Raw genomic sequence first — 19,166 nt, 5'->3', positions numbered from 1 at the left:
TCGATCCTCAGTAAGTATACCATACACTTATTCAGCCGGTTGTTCTCTAATTTTTATTTTAAAGTGCCTTTAAAAATGACATTTGTGTTTTTGGTGTTGGGTTTTATCAAATACATTTCCCCCCAAATGCGACTTAAATATGTTTTTCCCTTCTTTAATTGTGCATTTTTGGGTTGGTGCATCCGGATAATACAGTATGACATACATAAAAAGTGACCCAAGAGAAGATTGGATTGGGCTGCTTGGGGTGTTTGGTGGTCGGGAGCTGCAGTACCCAATTTGGCCGCCAGAGGGCTTTAGAGACCCCACAAAAGTAGACTACAAGAGAGAGCAGATGTCTATTGAATTTGTTGGTTTTTATTGGGGGTGGCTTGAAAGTACAGTAGTAATTTTAACGAAAATCTGTTTCAAAGCCTATAAGTCGCATACAATCACACGAGATTGGGTTTCCTATAGGGTTACAATGCAACTGTAATGTTTGTGGCTTAATAATTGATCAATTCAGAGTTATTTTACATGAAAGAGTAGTTACTTTTTTTTTTACATGCCATTTGAGGACGGCCATTAGCTTATGTGGCCCTCAGGTAATAATGAGTTTGACACCTTTGCACCAGATCAACGGCATGACCACGGAGAACCTCTCTCTTCTGGAGACCAAACACTTGGTGGAGAAGAGCCGCGGCAAGCTAACCATGACGGTGCTACGTGACCATCGTAAATTCCTGGTGAGCATCCCCGAAGTGGAGGACAGCGCCCCCAACAGCGAGGATGAGCAACGGCGCCGCCGCCGCGACAGCAGCTCTGAGATGGAAGGTGAGAGGAGATACAGTATTGCCAAACCCACCAGAAGGTTTTGTCATAGTGCCACCTTTCAGGCTTCAAACTTGAAGCTAAAAACTGAAAATATTTAACTTGTGAGACACAACCGTGAAGTGGAACCAAATTATTTCAATATTTTCTATTAATATAATTTTGTATTTGTTAGCACAATATATAATTGTGAATAAATATGGTTTCTTCTCTGGCACGGCGGCTGAGTAGTTTGCGCGTCTGCGTCACAGTTCTGAGGTCATGGGATCAAACCTTTCTTTGCGGAGTTTGCATGTTCTCCCTGTGCTTGCGTGGGTTTCCTCCGGGCACTCCGGTTTCTTTCAACATTCCGAGAACATGCAGATTAATTTGCCAGTCCAAATTGTCCCTAGGTGTGAATGAGAGAGTGAGATGTCTGCCCACTGCTCAAAGATGGCTAGAATGGGCTCCAGCACCCCCGCGACCCTACTGAGGATAAAATGCTTAAAAAAAAGATACAGGTATACAGTACCGGTTACATATTGAAAACGAAAACTGTGAAAATGTGATATTTGATGAGTGTTTGTGAAGCGTTTTGGGAAACAACAGTTCAAAAAATGCTCTGTGTTTATTTTAATGAAAGTGAAAGAGCTACCTTCTGACAATAACAACATACTTTAGCTAGCGGCGTCGAACGGCTTTTACAACAAATACACGAAACCGAAACCGCTCGCTTTTGGTATAATAAAGTCAAACTTGAGATGAAATTTGACAGAAGAGAATACAGTATACTTACGTCGCGTCGCCGAGTTCCTCCTTGATAAACTGAGCGCCACATAAGAAGGGGGTGAGGTGGGAGGAGTTAAAGGAGGGGGGGTGAGCGAAGCGGTAACTCGTCATGACTAAGCATTGTGTCAGGGCCTCCCCCTCCCCTTCACAATAAAAGTGTCCACACCGTGTCCTCAGTTGACATAAGCTCGCGCTCAATGGCGTCAAGTCAATACAGTAAATGCTTTTATTGAGAAGGTAAGGTATATTTTTTAGACCCGCGAAAGTGGAACCGCGAACCAGCGAGGTACCACTGTTTGTAATACTTGGATATATTTTTATGTTATGTTTCTGTGTCTTTGTATTTTTTTGAAAAGACATCTCCGATTTGGACGATCGTGCACCTCACAGAACGTCCCGTCATCCTACTAGAGAGAAACGGACGCACAGGTAGGAATTTGAGGTTGAATACTTGCTTCTTTGATTTTTCTGGAAATTGTCATGTAAAGCAAGTACTGTATTTTGCACACTATAAGGCGTTAAGTCCCATTAGCTTGCTGACTTTACAGATGCATTCGGAGCTAAGCCAACACACGCTAACAACATTTTTTTTTAAAAATGGTGGTAAATCGTCTGCAGGAAGCAAGTCGCTCTTGTACTCGGATTGTGATCCGAAGACTGAAGTGGATCTTCTGTAGCGAGCGATGGCGATGGCGGTGTCAGGGAACGGAAAAAATGGGTCAGAAAACAGGAGAGCAAAAACGTGGTCGGGGTTGGAAGCGAGTCTTGAGGAAAGGAGAGTAGACGTGGTCGGGAACAAAAAGAGGTCGAGAGCCGGGACAGATGAACAGACGTGGTCAGGAGCAAAACAGGTCGTAGCCGGAAACAGACGGGAGCAAAAGCGGGACAGGTGGGAGTCAGGGTCGAAAAAGGCCTGCCTAGTACTCACTGAGGTTCGCTGGCACGGGAACTCAATTCGAACACTGCAGAAGAAGAATTCGAGGGATTTGTAGATGAGGAGCTGATAGAGTGAGCTTTGTTTTTCTTTTGTGTGTTTACGTTTACATTTTACAGTGATTGTTATTGCTTTATTGTTATTGTTTTCCACTTGTTATTGTTTTTGCATATTACGAGTGTCACTATATTGCGATTGCACTAACGTTTAATTTACCATACCAGTATCAGACGTTTTTTTGCGTGTTGACTAAATGGAGGAAAAGTAAAATGTTATGCCTTGCTGTTGTTCAAAGATGTTAAAGATGTGTCACGAAAATGCTCAGAGAAAATAATAAAACAGCTGTTTATTCATTTTGGGAGTGAACGGAGTTGTGGAAAGCTTGTTTGTTATCTATTAATAAAGTTTGACTGACCTATCTGACTGTTTTGTTGACATTCCCTTTAGCGCGGCACCATCTAATGGTTGCATAACGTAACTACAGCCTCTACTGTAGCGCCTTATAATGCGGTGCGCCTTATGTATGGAAAAAGTTTTAAAATATATCATTCATTGAAGGTGCGCCTTATAACATGGTGCGCCTTATAGTGCAGAAAATACGGTAATTGCATGTTATTTGAGGGCGTATTCCTGGTTTTCTCCCACATATGTCACTTTCATTCCAGAAGCAGAGCAGAACTTCCTCCTTCTGTGCTCAAGTCAAGGGATTCCTCCCCTGTACGCTCCACATTGACCCGATCCCCCACAAGAGGCTACGCTCCTCGCCGAGGTCAGGCCCGAACAGCCTCGCTGTGTGCTACCTAGGGCTGCAACTAATAGTTGACGAGTCACCGACTATGGGAACGATGAGTTGTAATATCGGATCACTTATTCATCTTTTCGTAAATTTAGTATGAGCTTGAGTTAACTATGTGGCAAATGAATACTGCGGATTTGTACAAATTTTTTATAAAAATGCCCAATCGAAAACTAATCGGGCACAGCGACATAAATCCATAAAAAAAATACCTAAAAATAACTTAATACGGTTACCTTGTGACCAACACGCACCCAAAATTTATCACAAAACATCAGTTGAAACGGGACTCGAACCCTTTTCCCGGCGGTGAGGGTGCCAAACTCTAACCACTGGTTTCATTGACGATTCTTAATTTTGTTGTGTATTTCGGAATAAATCTGTCACTTAAAATGCGTGGAATAGAATCGAAGAATAGGAATTATCCACAGTTTCTTCCACAATATTCTTGTCTCTGGTACTGTGACTAAAAATCGACTGCCTTTCCTTATCTCAGCTATAACACGGGTGGTACATTGGTTAGGATGCACTGCTCTCAATGCCGTGACCCAGGTTTGATTCCCATTGCATCCAACCGCAAAGATTGAGCTGAGAAAGTGAACCAAATTTGATGAGATTAAGGGTGCGCATTATAGAATAGAATAGAATAGAATATACCTTTATTGTCATTGTTACAAAATGGGTTAACATATTGTGACAACGAAATTGGGCTTGACACTCCAGTTTCACACATTCACAGTGAGGTAAAAAAGCCAAGAAGATAAAGGAACAGAGAAGATAAGGTTATAAAACAAGGAAGATAAGGTTATAGTTATAATTTACACAATATTTACAAAGAAATGTCGGAAATTATACATGAATAAATATGATAAATTTAAATCAAGTATACATTTTTGATCCCTCCACATCAGGCCCACGAAGGGATTAATTTGAAGGGATTAATTCTCCGACGTGCTTTGTCTTTAATTGTTCCTTCATCACATAGGTACTGCCATGATACGCAAGGTGCTTTGAAAACTTGGCAAGTAATATCCAATCTAAAACGCTTCCAAACTCTATACATTTTGGTATGCATACTTGATATTGACGGCATTTGTATGTTACCGCTCGGGACAGAGACGCGATCTGCATGAGTGACTCTCAGCAGATATTATATTCATGCAGAGATGCCTCACTCTGTTAGAAAAACGGTCTGTGGACCATAGTCAACAATGGAATTCATTGTCGACTATTTCCATGATCAATTTTTGTGAACGTCGATTAAATGTTGCAGGCCTAGCGCTAGTTTCAGCCCGACTGGATCGTTAAAGAGTCCGTGTCTTTTCTTGCAGTTCCATCCGACTCCGAGTCGGACCGCAGTGCCTCGCCGCCTCCTGCCCGGACGGATAGCTTGAGCCACTCCAGTAAATACAAGTCAGTTGAACAGAACCTAATCTACACATAAGGTGCCGTATAAAAGTATTGTCCCACTTCCTGAATTTTGCATTTTTTGCATATGTATCACTCACAAAGGTTTCAGATCATCAAACTAATTCCATCAATAAGTCCCCCAAAAAATAAAAGCCTACCTGGCCCTAAGTGAAAAGTTGACAAGGATTAATGTATCTGGATCATGTGTTGTGGCAACCAGGTGAAGAGTACAAACATGTATGTGTGTCATGCTTAAAGTCAAGCATGGTCTTAGGAATGTCATGGTTTGGGGCTGCATGAGTGCAACTGGAATTGAGGAGTTGCATTTCATGAAGGGAAACACAAATGCAAGCATGAAATACTAGAGCAGAGAATGATCCAATGCCTCCACAAACTAGGTCGCAGGGCAATGTTCCAACCTGACAATGTCCCTTAATACACTTCTAAGATGACCAATGCTTTTCTAAAGGGGTAAAGGGCCATATTTCTCCAGATCTAAATCCAATAAAGCATCTTAGGGAAGGCAAAATATCTTGAATATCCCCCAGCTCAGTCATGTTGTCATGGAGGAGTGGAAGAGCATTCCAGTGGCAATTTGTAAGGCTCTGGTATAATCCATGGCCAGAAGAATTAAAGTGGTTCTGCGAAATCATGGTGGCCACACAAAATAGTGACACTTCAGGAACTTTCACTTTAGGGTGTACTCACTTTTGTTACCAGGGAATTGGCTACTAATGGCTATGTTTTGAATTTTTTTAAGGGTTCAAAAACAAATTTATTCTGCTATATAGGCTTTGCACAGACTACCTTTCATTGTGTCAAAATGGTGTTTCTTCAGTGTTGTTCAATTAAACAAAATGATAAAATCTCTGCAGAAATGTGAGGGGTCTCCTCACTTTTGTGACTTACGTTAGGGCTTGATAGTTTTTGATTATTTTGGGGTTTCAATAAATGGAACCAATATTTCAAAAGTGCATTTTGTATTTCCTTTTGTATTTTGGGGCATATGTCTTTCTTATAGTGGAGTCATGAAAACTGACCTTAACTGAAGCCAGTTGGCCTGCAGTTATTTTGTAACCTCCTGGATGAGTCGTTGTCACGCTCTTGGAGTAATCTTACTTGGTCGGCCACTCCTGGGAAGGACTATTCGCATTTTTTCTATTTGTGGATAATGTCTCTGACAGTGGTTCGCTGGAGTCTTGCAATAACATATTGTCCATTTTTTTCTGTGCTTAATAAATTGAATCAACATTTCAAAACTGCATTTTATATTTCCTTGGGATGTCTCTTTGGGATATTAAAATTGATTTGATAATCTGAAACTTTATGAGTGTTAAATATGCAAAAAAAACAGAAATCAGGAAGAGGCCAAATACTGTTTTCACGGCACTGTACTAAATGTTTGCCTCTGAATAAAGTCTTAAATGTTGTTTCTACCCATAGAAGCCTGTCTGGTTTGTCCACGCTGCCAAACGCCAGATCTTCCACTGGCCTAAACTGGTCCTCCTCCAGGCCCGCTTCGTCGGCCTCGAGGCCTCGTCGGCCGGTTTCGGACTCTGACTCCGACCACAGCGCCTCCTCCAGGCACGACAGCAGATACAAGTCAGTGCTGAGAGATTCTCCAAGGCAGGGGTGTCAAACTCATGTGCACAGAGGGCCAAAACTCTAACCACTCCTTTGGTCACGGGCCGAACAAGAAAAACATGTATTTAATACACTAGAGCTTATTTAACATAAACATAAATTCAAAACGGACAGGAACGTTATTCCAGAACAAACAAACATCAAAAACTTTACATACTTTGTTCTCCATAAAAATATATCCTCTCAAACCTAGCCAAATTCAAAATATGAAAAAAAATATAAATACAGACGCTCCCTTACTTACGAACATTCCAGTTACAAAAAGCGGTCGGTACGATCATTTTTTTTCGGAATGTCGAAAAATATCCGGACATTGCTGTAGATATTGTATTGTGTGCACCTTTTTCAGTACAGAACAGTACTGTAGTACTCCTTTCCGCCTCTACTGGAGTGTGGCGCTGTAAGAGCTCACCCAGCATCCACCCCGAAGAAGAGATCAGGCTTCCTCTTCCGAGTTCATGTGCAAACATACTATATTGTATCCCCAGCACGCTAAGAATGTTGAAATTTTTATTGTTTAATATCTCGTGTATCCATTCAATATAGTTGGTATAAAGTGTAAAGAAGAGGCAAGCTATTTCATTTGAAATGAAAGTGGAATAAGAAAGCTTAGTGCGGTTGAGAAATGGGTTGGATTGGGTTTTTTCGGCCACTTTTTACCACGGAGGAGGAAGTCGCCTAACTCTTCCAAAAGTAAGTTAAATTTAACTGTATCTATCTTTATAGAGCATATTATTTTATGAAATATTTATTTTTTTGTACAAAACAAAACAGGTTACTTATACAAGCCATAAACATACTTCTATAAAACCTTAAACGTACAAAATACAGCACTGAAGCAACTTACGAACAAATTGAACTTACGAACGATAGTCCAGAACCTCGTTGTAAGTAGGGCAGAGCCTGTATATTCTGAGCATGAGTGGTTAGAGAAGGAAACAGTGGAAAAACAGTAGAAGAAGCCTGAATGACAGGACTGGCGAACCATCACAGCCAGGGCTCAGGCGGGGAGAGGCCATTAAGTGCTAAGCTACTTTTGCAAAATGGTCATCCGGGTATTATTCCAGAATAAACGTAAAACTGAAATAACTCCACATACTTTGTTTTCCTTCAAAATAAATCCTGTCAAAACTATACAAATTCAAAATATGAAAAAACAGGAATATAATTTGCTTTTCACCATAAAATGTTTTCGGGAAGTCTCTCCATTAAGGGATTGGTAGAGTCAGCGGACCATTACACTAGATGTATACGAAATTATTTCGCGGGCCGTATATAATTGTACACCGGGCCGGATGTGTCCCGCGGGCCGTGAGTTTGACACCTATGCTCTAGGGGAACACAGATTCGAGAATTATGTTTCATTCTGGTTCTGATTTGTTTTTCGCTTGTCAGTCCGAGAGTTCTTTCTGCCGATCTGCCCCGTATGAGCATGAGCGCCTCCCCCATCCATGTGCGACCGGAGCCCCCAAGGAGGGTCAACTCTCCCCTCAGAGTCCCACCCCCTGGTTAGTATATTCCAAGTATTACATTTGATGCAACGTGCATCTTTTCTGAGGCAGAGATTGAACTTGGCGTATATTGCATATGGTGTGTCTTGGGCAAGTACAGCCTGGCATCACTCATCCCTTTACAGGCTGTTTTTGGGGTAGGGGTAATCTCCCCCACATGAAACAGATAGTACTGGTTTGTACAGATAACCGTAGAAGCAGAAGCCTTCTGATCTGATTCGTATCCATCACCTTCATCACATGGTCACCGTTCTTCCGGATCTCAGCATCGACAGGCAGAAAATATATCGGATCGTAATCATTGTGGAAAAACGATTTTATTCCAAAATATTAAGCACGAATGCATTTCATCACTTGCGGCTTTCATAGTTTTGTTGAAAGACGATCTTTGTGGGATGACATTACGTTCTTTTCTTTTGTGACGGTACCCCAGAAAAAAAACCCTAACAAAATAAAATATAGTAAGTACTATTTATATTTTATATGCATGTATGTGTTTAAATAACATAGATATAGATGTGAAGGGACAAATACATTTTATTTACCTTTGATGTTACGTGATGTGAGCTTGTCAAGTGGAGTAGCAGGTGGATGCAGAGGGTGGAATAAGATGGCGGCAGCAAATTGAAATTCAACTGAATTTCAAACTTCAACTTGCAAGGATTATCATGTCCTTAGAAGATTTCCTTGCTTTAATCGTCCAATTATTCTTAATAATCGACCCATTTTTTTGATTGGTTGCAGCAATAGTCATAGCAAGAGCTTCTTATTTTTTATTATCTTAAGCTTCATTTCTATTGTTACCATTATCTTGCTTCTCCCTTAAGCATCACTGCAAGTCTTGGGACACATATCTAACAAAAATGAGGAAAAAACTATAGTATTGTATTGCCGACTCGCAAAGTCTTTCAACAAAATTTCTGACGTTAAAAGTTTAAATAACACACCTCAACTTTTCTTTCCGGGGCAGTAATGGAGCACTCACAGGGCACTTAAAGCTGCATTGCTATAAAGACTTGTATGAAGTTTTTGTGGGGATAGAGCACCCTCTGGTGGTCTGTTTGTTCATGGTACACCTTAATATATGTGGTACTTTGATGCCATTCTGTTGACATTATGGAAAACTGCCTTTACCCTTCCAGTTCTGTCCTACATAAACCATTTATTTTTCTGAATATTTTTTAAAAAGGGCCAGGGAAACACTCGGGATCGCATGGTGAGAGAAAGGAACAGAGAGAGAGAGAGAATGTAGTGGGGAGAGAGAATGGAGTAGGGGGAGAGAGAGAGGGAGAGAATGGAGTAGGGAGAGAGAGAGAGAGAATGGAGTAGAGGGAGAGAGAGAGAGCGAGAGAGGATGGAGTAGGGAAGGAGAGAGAGCGAGAATGGAGTAGAGGGAGAGAGAGCAAGAGAGAATGGAATAGGGAGGGAGAATGGAGTAGGGAGAGGGAAAATGGAGTAGGGAGAGGGAAAATGGAGTAGGGAGAGGGAGAGAGGGAAAATGGAGTAGGGAGAGAGGGAAAATGGAGTAGGGAGAGGGAGAATTAAGTAGGGAGAGGGAGAGAGAGAATGGAGGAGAGAGGGAGAGAGAGAATAGAGTAGGGAGAGGGAGAGAGAGAATGTGTGGCTCCAGAGTGAGTGAGAGAATGTGTGGCTCCAGAGCGAGTTTAGCAGGTGGAGAGGTCCAAGTTTGTTGGCGATAAAAAGCTTCTTCCTCTGTTTATCCAGTCAAAATGCACGCTCAAATTTCGCAAAGTAGATGACCGTAATCCCCAAAATATGTTCCAATTGTTGTCCTCTATGGTTTCGTCTTCAGATTCCGAATCCGAGTCCGAAGGCAGCTCGGCGCCTCCCCGGAGGCGGAGCACGGCCTACAGTCAGGATTCCTACAACAGCAGTCGATACAGGTACACTTGAAGGCATCGTCCTCGCCCTTCCCTTCCCTCCTTGCCCCAATTCCAACACCTCGCCGGGACACTGAGCAAACAAGCCCTTTATTTGAACGTCTATATGCATTTTTATTTTTTTTTAAGTTACACAAAAAGTTACATCATGTGCGTTGTGATTGTTTTTTTTTTTTGTTTTTTTTTCACACATGCATGTGGTCTCATTGTAGCTTTTTAAACCCATTTGTGTGTGCGTGTGTTATTTTTTTGGCTTGTGTATTATTGTGTGGTAAGCGCTTAAATAAAAAGTGATTTTTCACTGACTATGTGCTGATTAAACGGAGGACACCGCCACCAATACATGAAACATGAACTAATATTTGAATCAATAGTCTTCACAAAGCCGTCAAAGAGAGGAGTCCCCCTCAGACGCAAAGGTGAATATTCCCTCATCCAAAATCATCTTAGCCACAAGCCCGGCTTTCCCGTCTTCCTAAATGTAACTGAGACTTTGTTTTCCTCCTCCCTCACTCCCGCCTCCCTCTGGTCTTTTGCAGACCTCGGCCTGACCTTTCCTCAAAGCCGGAGACGGGGCGGAACGGTGCGTCCGGGATCCCGGTTGGTGGGGCGCCACAACGAGGTTAGGGTCATTTTCTTATCGTACTTCGGATTGTATTATTATATTGGTGCCCAAAACGAGTATTGAATTGCATTGTTCCAGATTTATTTTTTGTAAAAACAACAAACAAAAATGTTTGTTTGGTCATCCTGCAAGGAGGATTATCTCATGTGTGGTACCTTTCTCAGGGTTTCTTTATTTTGCTTATGTTGTGATTAAGGGCGTCACAGATAAAGATGACTTGACATGTTTTTGAGTTTTTCCTTGCCCTCATGTAGGTTTTAGATCAGGGGATCATTTAGTAGTAATCCATAGTATGTGCAGCCCTTTGAGACTACACAAATAAACATGACATGACTTGATTTTACATGTTTTTGAGTTTTTCCTTGCCCTCATGTAGGTTTTAGATCAGGGGACGGTGTAATAATAGTCTGGAGTTAGCAATAGTCTGTGGTCTGTGCAGCCCTTTGAGACACCTTGTGATTAAGGGCCATACAAATAAACATTACTTGACTTGACATGTTTTTGAGTTTTTCCTTGCCCTCATGTAGGTTTCAGATCAGGGGATGGTGTCATAATAGTCTTTAGTTTGCAATAGTCTGTGGTCTGTGCAGCCCTTTGAGACTCTCTTATCATCAAATAATAGTTAGAAATATTTCGAATAATTATAGATAACAAATGAATAACATTCGATTTATAGGCACTCAGACACTGTATATTAAATTGTATAGTGTAAAAAAAAACATCTCATCTCATTTTTTATTTTTTCCGGGAAAAAAGTAAAGTTAAAAAATGTCATGTGATACTTTTGATATTGGCAGTTAATGACCAATTTTTAAAAGCAATAGGCAAGTTCATAAAGAATAAAATAGATGGATAGATACTTTATTCATCCCTGCAGGGAAATTCACATTTCCAGCAGCATCCCTTCGCTGAGAACAATACAATAATAAAGCAAAAGGAATACAATATACAAATACCCAATGTGACGTGCTAATACCCACTGTAGCGTGTTATGTAGAGTATCTAGATAGTGCTACTTAAAATACACACTGCAATAAAAGTACGGTAATATGCAATGTAGGGGGTGTGGTTTAATGTGGGCCTTTACTCCGCCGGTTGGAGTTAAAGAGCCTCATGGCATGAGGAAGAACAGATCTCTTCAGTCTGTCCGTGGTACAAGACAGTGACGCTATTTAAGACAACAGAGAGTTGAAATAATTATATTGAATGGCCACTATTGAATTTTTTATTACATTTTTTTTAAATATCTTATTGTTATACTTTATTTTATTTTTTATATTTTATATTTTTTTACATTTTATATTTTTTATTCTAATTCTAATTCATTTATATATATATATATATATATATATATATTTTTTTTTTTATTTTTTTTTTTTTAATTCAATTTCATTTTTCATTTTGTTTTTATTTTGTTTTTATGTATAATAATTTTATTTGTATTTATTTTTTTTACTCATTTTTTTATACATTTTTACTTAATGTTTGAGAATATTATTTTAAATTTTATATTTTGTTTTATTGTTTTTATTTTACATTTGTGCTTGTATTATTTTAATCATTTTTTAATTTTATTTTTAACTTTATTTTGAATTTATTTTACTATTGTTTTTTATTTGTTTTATTTATGTTTTTTGCGTATTTATTTATGCATCCATTTTCTGCGCCGCTTATCCTCACTAGGGTCCCGGGGTATTTATTTATTTTTAGGTAATTTTTTTATCATTATTGTTATTATTATATTTATTCTTCTTAGTATTACTATTCTAAGAATAACAAATGTTAGCAAGATGTTAACCAAGGCACCAGAAAATGCCAAATTCAAACTGATATACTCAATTCAAATTGTAGAAAAGAATATCTTCAAAAGATTCCACAAATACATCATTTATAGTTCCTCTAGATATCGGATTAGATCATATCTGTATTTGAAATTCCTCTGGGCTACAATGTTAGATCTGAAGTGAAAATGTTATGTGAGACCTGCCCATTGCAATAAAAACCTAGATACATCATGTGTCCGCTTTTTGCAATATGAAGCCTTGGATTTTCTGTAAATGTCTGCATGCAAATTCTTACAGAGCCATCGGATTCAGAGGACAGTGACGCGTCGGTCCCTCGCAGGCAATCCACAGACAGTGAGAAGTCAAACAGGGCCCGAAACAAGTATAGGTGAGTCTTGCACTCCAATGCTTGAACTTGGGGTGAAATGCTTGAAATTGTTACCATGTTTCCTGGAATTTCTTTCTAAAAAAAAAAAGTGCATGAAAATGACGCCAACACGCCTGCTAAGTGACTTGTCATTACGGCATTTTGAAACATCACCGCCCACTACTGTTCACACCTAAGAGGACAGCTCTATTTAGAAAACTGGCTCTTTTGGCTCGATTCATTGGGGTGAAATGCTTGAAATTGTTGCCATGTTTCCTGGAATTGCTTTCTTAAAAAAAAAAAGTGCATGAAAATGACGCCAACACGCCTGCTCAGTGGCTTGTCATTACGGCATTTTGAAACATCACCGCCCACTACTGTTCACACCTAAGAGGACAGCTCTATTTAGAAAACTGGCTCTTTTGGCTCGATTCACTCCCAAACGGGTCCTTGGATTTTTTTAAACGATATATTATCAATAATAATAAAACATTACACACCAAAGCATTGAGTAATTTCAAAAACACATGAAATATAAATTCAAATATTCACAGATCTACAAAAAGATGTTGTTAAATACAAAACTATTTTCGCTTTTTACACACTTAACAGATTTAGTCGAACACAAAATCCTTGAAAATGCAACACAATAAAACATAAATTAAAAAAAAAACTCTTCACTACTATAAATAAATAATAAAATGCAAAAAAATATATATTTACAATTTTTTTAACCAATTTAGACACAGATACTCTGAAAAACACAAAAATCTAAATTAAAATAAGTAAAACAAAAATCAAAAGATCAGCAGTCGATTGAATACTTCGGAGCGATCAATATAATTGTAATGAGGCCGAATTTGGCTCATTTTTCCGCTCTTTATACATACAGTACTTGCTTTCTTTCTTGACCTCCGTATTGAACTCCGTGTGACGTAACCAAGCTGGGTATTTTGTTGAAGCAGAATGGCAGAATTCATGTCAGTTTATAGCAGCCCATTGACACAAAAAGATCAAAGATCATGGGTAGGAACATCTCAAAACAGCGCAAAGTATGTGCTAGCAGCAACACAACTTTATTTTAGTCATTAAAGATAAAAAGGTTCTTTTGATCGGTACTGGATTTCTTCTTTTGAAGGTATTGGGTAAATTGAAAAATTGGCCTTGAAAGTGCTTGCAGAGTGCTTGAATTTGGTCATGAAAAGGGTGTACAAACCACGCAGCAAAAAATTGACGTGACCACAGTGGACGTGTACCTAAAGCTTTCTTTCCCTCTCTGGTCAGTGAAAACTGCAAAAGTACATTGAAATCATGTGCCAACAAAAACAATGTACATAAACTTTAAGTCCTTCTTTATTATTACAAGATATTAGATCAAGAGGTCCCAGGTTCGATTCCTGGCTCCTCCGTGTTATCTGTCGAAGTGTCCTTGGGCAAGACACGGAATCCCTAATGCCCCCAATAAGCAGGTAGGCGCCTTGCATGACTATCGCCCCTATCGGTGTGTGAGTGTGTGTGTGAATGGGTAAGTGTGAAGCACATTGTAAAGCGCTTTGGGAGGTTTTCATTGACTTGAAAAGCGCTATATAAATGCAGAGCATTTACCATTTAGATTTATACAACATATAACTTTTGAAAACTTGCCTTGTTAATTCTTCAACATGGATGAGGAAGGATTAGAACATGCACTCCTCCTGTTGGCCATGGTGTGAAACTACTGACAACCAGATCAAAGAACAGGAAGTGAGATGGGAAACCCGGGAGTAGTATTTCCTGGAAGTCTTACTTTTTCCACAGTTTTTCAGCTTCAAGCTTGAAGAAACACAACAGATCTATGTAGAACATTTTTAAATTTTAGCCTCGTATTACTCTTTTAAACACAGTAACCTATTCATTAAACTAAAACGTTTGTCATAAGGACAACAATGGAGCGATGCTAACCACCAAACCTGAACACCACCAAGACCAGGGAGAGCAGCTTCAGCGACAGGCTGCCGTCACAGTCTTGTTCCACGGACAGACAGAGAAGATCATTTCTTCCTCATGCCAAGAGGCTCTTTAACTCCACCGGGGGGAGTAAAAGCCCACATTAAACCCCACCACCACATTTGCATATTACCCTATTTTTATTACAGTGTGTATTTTCCGTATCACTATTTAAATACTCTATAGCAAAACGTTATATTTGGTATTTTTGTATTCTATATCTTTTGTTTTATTATTTTATTTCTCAACACAAGAATCCTGCTGTGTGAATTTCCCTACGGGGATAAATAAAGTAATCTATCTATCTATCTATCCATCTCTCTATCCAGACATCTATCTAACTAGACATCTATCTATCTAGACACCTATCTATCTCTATCTATCTAGACACCTATCTATCTCTATCTATCTAGACACCTATCTATCTCTATTTATCTATCTAGACATCTATCTAGACATCTATCTATCTAGACATCTATCTATCTAGACATCTATCTATCTAGACATCTAGAACTCTATCTATCATTATAATGGAACAGTGCCTATGTGGCTTTGTCACCTTGAACATTTCTAGTGCAAGAAATGGCACTTTTGCAGTCTGCTGTTGTCTGAATTGTTTTCCTCCCTGTGCCGCCCGCAGAGTCCTTCCTGAAACCAAGTCCTCCTCGGTCAATATCGATGTCGAGCCACCTCGCCGGATCTCCTTTTCGGATAAGCCGCCTTCTGATGGTTAGTATAAGCATAGTTAGTATAGCATAAAGCCCAAAGGCAAGTTGTAATTTTTGTTTTTGTTTTTTCAATTAAAAGAGTCTCGTTTCTTTTGGCAGTTGAATTATCTTATTTTATTTTTCTTTATTTTATAAAAATAGATTTTAAATAATACAGTTTTTTAATTAAAAATAATTGTCTTCAAGTAAAATTGGTAAATAACTTTTTCGGCTTCTTATACTACTAAAATTGAATTTTGAAGAAAGATTTTATTTTATTTTTTTAACCATGACATTTTATTTGGAAAAATAAACATTTCGTCTTTTCCTGTAAAGATGTTCTGGTTTAATTGGCTGATTATTTTCTCAGTTTTCTTATTACTAAAAATACATTTTAAGGAATACTTTTAAAATTGTAAAAAAAAAAAAAAAAAAATTCAGTTTTTCAATTTTGTTTTGAGAAATATTGTAAAAATAACCGTCTTTTCAGATAAAACAATTTTATTCAATAGGTGAATACATTTCTCATTGAATTTTTAAAATATATATTTATTTTAGTTATTTTAGTTATTTTGCAAGACGATACAAATATAAGTGTTTCTCTTAAGTTTGTATTAAAAATATTTTGAAATATTTTTTTTCATTGTCCCATTACTTTGCTCATAAAATCTCTTCCTAAAATAAATTGTCATAAAGCGTTCTAAGTATTATTTTGGTTATTTTAACATTTATATTTGATAAAGTGAGAAAAAAATGGTTATTGCTTATTATTCATGTTTTAAAGTATTAACTTTAATCATTTTATAGCACAAAAATGATTACAATTATTATTTTTCCAATTTACATTTATATCGGGAATTATTATTAAGATTTCTCTTCAGTAAAACAAGAATGCTAATATATAAAATGAGCAAAATTATTATTATTAAATCATTCAATTTTGTTCTGCTACTCTATATTTTTTTTACCCAAGTAGAAACAGAAAATACAATGATCAAAAATGTATTGTTTCTAGAACATCTTTTTTTTCTGTGAATGATTCTTTGTTTTCGAGAGTGAGTGATATCTTGTGATTCAGATAGGATCTTTGTGATCTATTTACACGTATTCAGATTCTTCCGAGTCGGACGAACTTTCTCACCTTCGGCGCTCCGGCAGCTCCGACCGCGGGGATAGTCGACGCAGGTACATTCATTTTAACACAAAATTAAAAAGCTAAAATGATAATTAGTAAAGAAAAAAATTGCTGAGGTTTGTTTTACTTTTGAGACCAAACAAATAAGGTTCAGTACTCAAAATAAGGGGAAAAGACATCAATGGATTTAGAACTTGCAAGGAAAGCAGGGGAGAAAGCTCAAACCTCAGACAATAAATTCCAACCTGTTCTAAAAGCCCTCCCCGGTGCCCCTTCTTTTTATTAAATTTCCTAGGTTGCAAAAGCAAATGCGCCTTAAAGGGTGTGGATATCAAAGAACGGCGACATCATTGATCGAAAGTGACTACCAGCTTTGTTCCCATGAACCCACATAACAAATTTATTGCTGAAGCTGGGACTTAATATATTATTTTACTTTCATTCGAAAAATACTACTACAGTAGTACTACAATATTCCTACTACTAAAAATCCTATAAAAACGGCACGATAGTACAAAAATACAAATAAAGTAATACTACAAAGATACTTTGGAAATATTACAAAAATATCACAAAAACCATAATACAGAAATTTTACAAAAAATACAGAAATACAACTACAGTAATACTAGAAAACAACTAGTAAAGTATTGCTATGATAAAAAATACCTCTGCAGAAGTACTACAAAAATACAACGACAGTAATACTAGAAAAATAATAGTAAAGTAGCGCTATAATTAAAAAAATACCTCTACAGAAGTACTACAGAAATACAACAACAGTAATACTAGAATACAACTAGTAAAGTATTGCTATAATAAAAAATACCTCTGCAGAACTACTACAAAAATACAACTACAGTAATACTAGAAAAAAATAGTAAAGTAGCGCTATAATAAAAAATACCTCTACAGAAGTACTACAGATATACAACAACAGTAATACTAGAAAACAACTAGTAAAGTATTGCTATGATAAAAAATACCTCTGCAGAAGTACTACAAAAATACAACGACAGTAATACTAGAAAAATAATAGTAAAGTAGCGCTATAATTAAAAAAATACCTCTACAGAAGTACTACAGAAATACAACTACAGTAATACTAGAAAACAACTAGTAAAGTATTGCTATGATAAAAAATACCTCTGCTGAAGTACTACAAAAATACAACGACAGTAATACTAGAAAAATAATAGTAAAGTAGCGCTATAATTAAAAAAATACCTCTACAGAAGTACTACAGAAATACAACAACAGTAATACTAGAATACAACTAGTAAAGTATTGCTATAATAAAAAATACCTCTGCAGAACTACAACAAAAATACAACTACAGTAATACTAGAAAAAAATAGTAAAGTAGCGCTATAATAAAAAATACCTCTACAGAAGTACTACAGATATACAACAACAGTAATACTAGAAAACAACTAGTAAAGTATTGCTATGATAAGATACCTCTGCAGAAGACCTACAAAAATACAACTACAGTAATACTAAAAAAACAACTAGTAAAGTAGTGCTATAATAAAAAATACCTCTACTGACGTACCACAAAAATACAACTACAGTAATACTAGAAAGCAAGTAGTATAGTAATGCTATAACAAAAAATACCTCGACAGACGGTCTACAGAAATACAACTACAGTGATACTAAAAGAAATCTATTGCAAAAATACTACTACAGAAGTACTACAAAAACACTACTAGGAAAATATTACCCAAAACCCATTACTGAAATACAACTACCATAATACTAGAGAAACATTATAAAATACCTTTATGAAAATACTTCAAAAATCATTCTACACAAATACTACAAAAGTTCAACTACAGTAATGCAGACACTACAGAATTGCATATCGAATGAAGTGCTTAAAATAGGGACGTCAAATTTTATTTACCTTTCATTTTGAGCATCTCAAAACCAATTTGATGAAACAAATCTCGTTAAAAACAAATACCGTAAATTACGGACTATAGAGCCCATCTGATTATAAGCCGCACCCACCACATTTTGAGAGGAAAACCGATTTTGTACATACACAAGCCGCACCTGTATATAAGCCGCATGCGCCCACATTTAAACATGTAACACAAACACAAAATTAACCCAAACCCGACTTCAAGTCCGACGATTGAAACTAAATTTTTTTTTTTTTTTTTTTGGTTTGAACAAATTTATTGACAAATGTTGGGGTTTTTGGGGTTTTAAGGGTTATTGATCTATCTTCGTTATTCATTATCCATTATCCGTTATCGGTCAGTTCATTATATGCTACAAAGCCTAGGAGCCGGGACACTTACTCTCAGCCAAAAGGCTAAGCTAAGGTCCTAGCCCTAAAGCCTTGTTGCGATCATTGCGAATGCACCGTTCCCGGAGGTACTGCAATACCGGGCCGATGCGTGGAGTGGACAGAGCAAGCTCTTATTCCATCTCCATACCCGACACAGTTCATCAAAGTCCACAGTCCAAAAATAACAGCCGGCAAAATGAACAGAAAATGATACCGGTACTTATGGTTTGATGCAGACCTGCAGAGTCCAGGTCCCGTTGAAAGTAATCCAAGGAAAAAAGTGTATATTTCCAAATGTAAGGGTGGGAAAAATAAATCAGATGAACACATTTACTCACGCAACTCCTTTTTCTTTAACCAACTTTTTACCCCCTCTTCATTCCTTGTCTGCCCCTCACCTTTAGCGGTCCCCACTTAAACTCGGCACCCCGCGTTAGTTCCGCCCCTCCTTTTTCGTTCACCCGTGCAAAACATATCAGAATAAGT

General features: G+C 37.7%; 1 protein-coding gene and 1 pseudogene across 5 annotated transcripts in view; one reads left to right on the top strand and one right to left on the bottom strand.

Moving 5' to 3' along the window:
- The window catches only part of tjp3 (tight junction protein 3), a 68,095-nt gene that overhangs the window by 26,465 nt on the left and 22,464 nt on the right, over nucleotides 1-19,166 (top strand). For 3 of the 5 annotated variants that reach the window (XM_088349310.1, XM_088349309.1, XM_088349308.1), the window contains exons 7-18: nucleotides 615-813; nucleotides 1,935-2,007; nucleotides 3,178-3,281; nucleotides 4,640-4,721; nucleotides 6,162-6,320; nucleotides 7,758-7,870; nucleotides 9,687-9,777; nucleotides 10,149-10,193; nucleotides 10,314-10,396; nucleotides 12,481-12,571; nucleotides 15,177-15,265; nucleotides 16,356-16,428. In XM_088349310.1, the coding sequence (XP_088205436.1) occupies nucleotides 615-813; nucleotides 1,935-2,007; nucleotides 3,178-3,281; nucleotides 4,640-4,721; nucleotides 6,162-6,320; nucleotides 7,758-7,870; nucleotides 9,687-9,777; nucleotides 10,149-10,193; nucleotides 10,314-10,396; nucleotides 12,481-12,571; nucleotides 15,177-15,265; nucleotides 16,356-16,428 (1,202 nt within the window). The remainder of the gene's footprint in view (nucleotides 1-614; nucleotides 814-1,934; nucleotides 2,008-3,177; nucleotides 3,282-4,639; nucleotides 4,722-6,161; nucleotides 6,321-7,757; nucleotides 7,871-9,686; nucleotides 9,778-10,148; nucleotides 10,194-10,313; nucleotides 10,397-12,480; nucleotides 12,572-15,176; nucleotides 15,266-16,355; nucleotides 16,429-19,166) is intronic. The other 2 variants (XM_088349313.1, XM_088349311.1) reach the window with 1 other exon arrangement.
- Nucleotides 18,745-18,863, bottom strand: LOC148355900 (U2 spliceosomal RNA; annotated as a pseudogene).

The sequence above is a fragment of the Urocampus carinirostris genome, chromosome 12, assembly GCF_059441175.1.
Source record: "Urocampus carinirostris isolate Australia breed hairy pipefish chromosome 12, RoL_Ucar_1.0, whole genome shotgun sequence".
NCBI classification, from domain to species: Eukaryota; Metazoa; Chordata; class Actinopteri; order Syngnathiformes; family Syngnathidae; genus Urocampus; species Urocampus carinirostris.
Note: the sequence above shows the minus strand (reverse complement) of the source record. Positions and strands in the feature narration are given on the sequence as shown.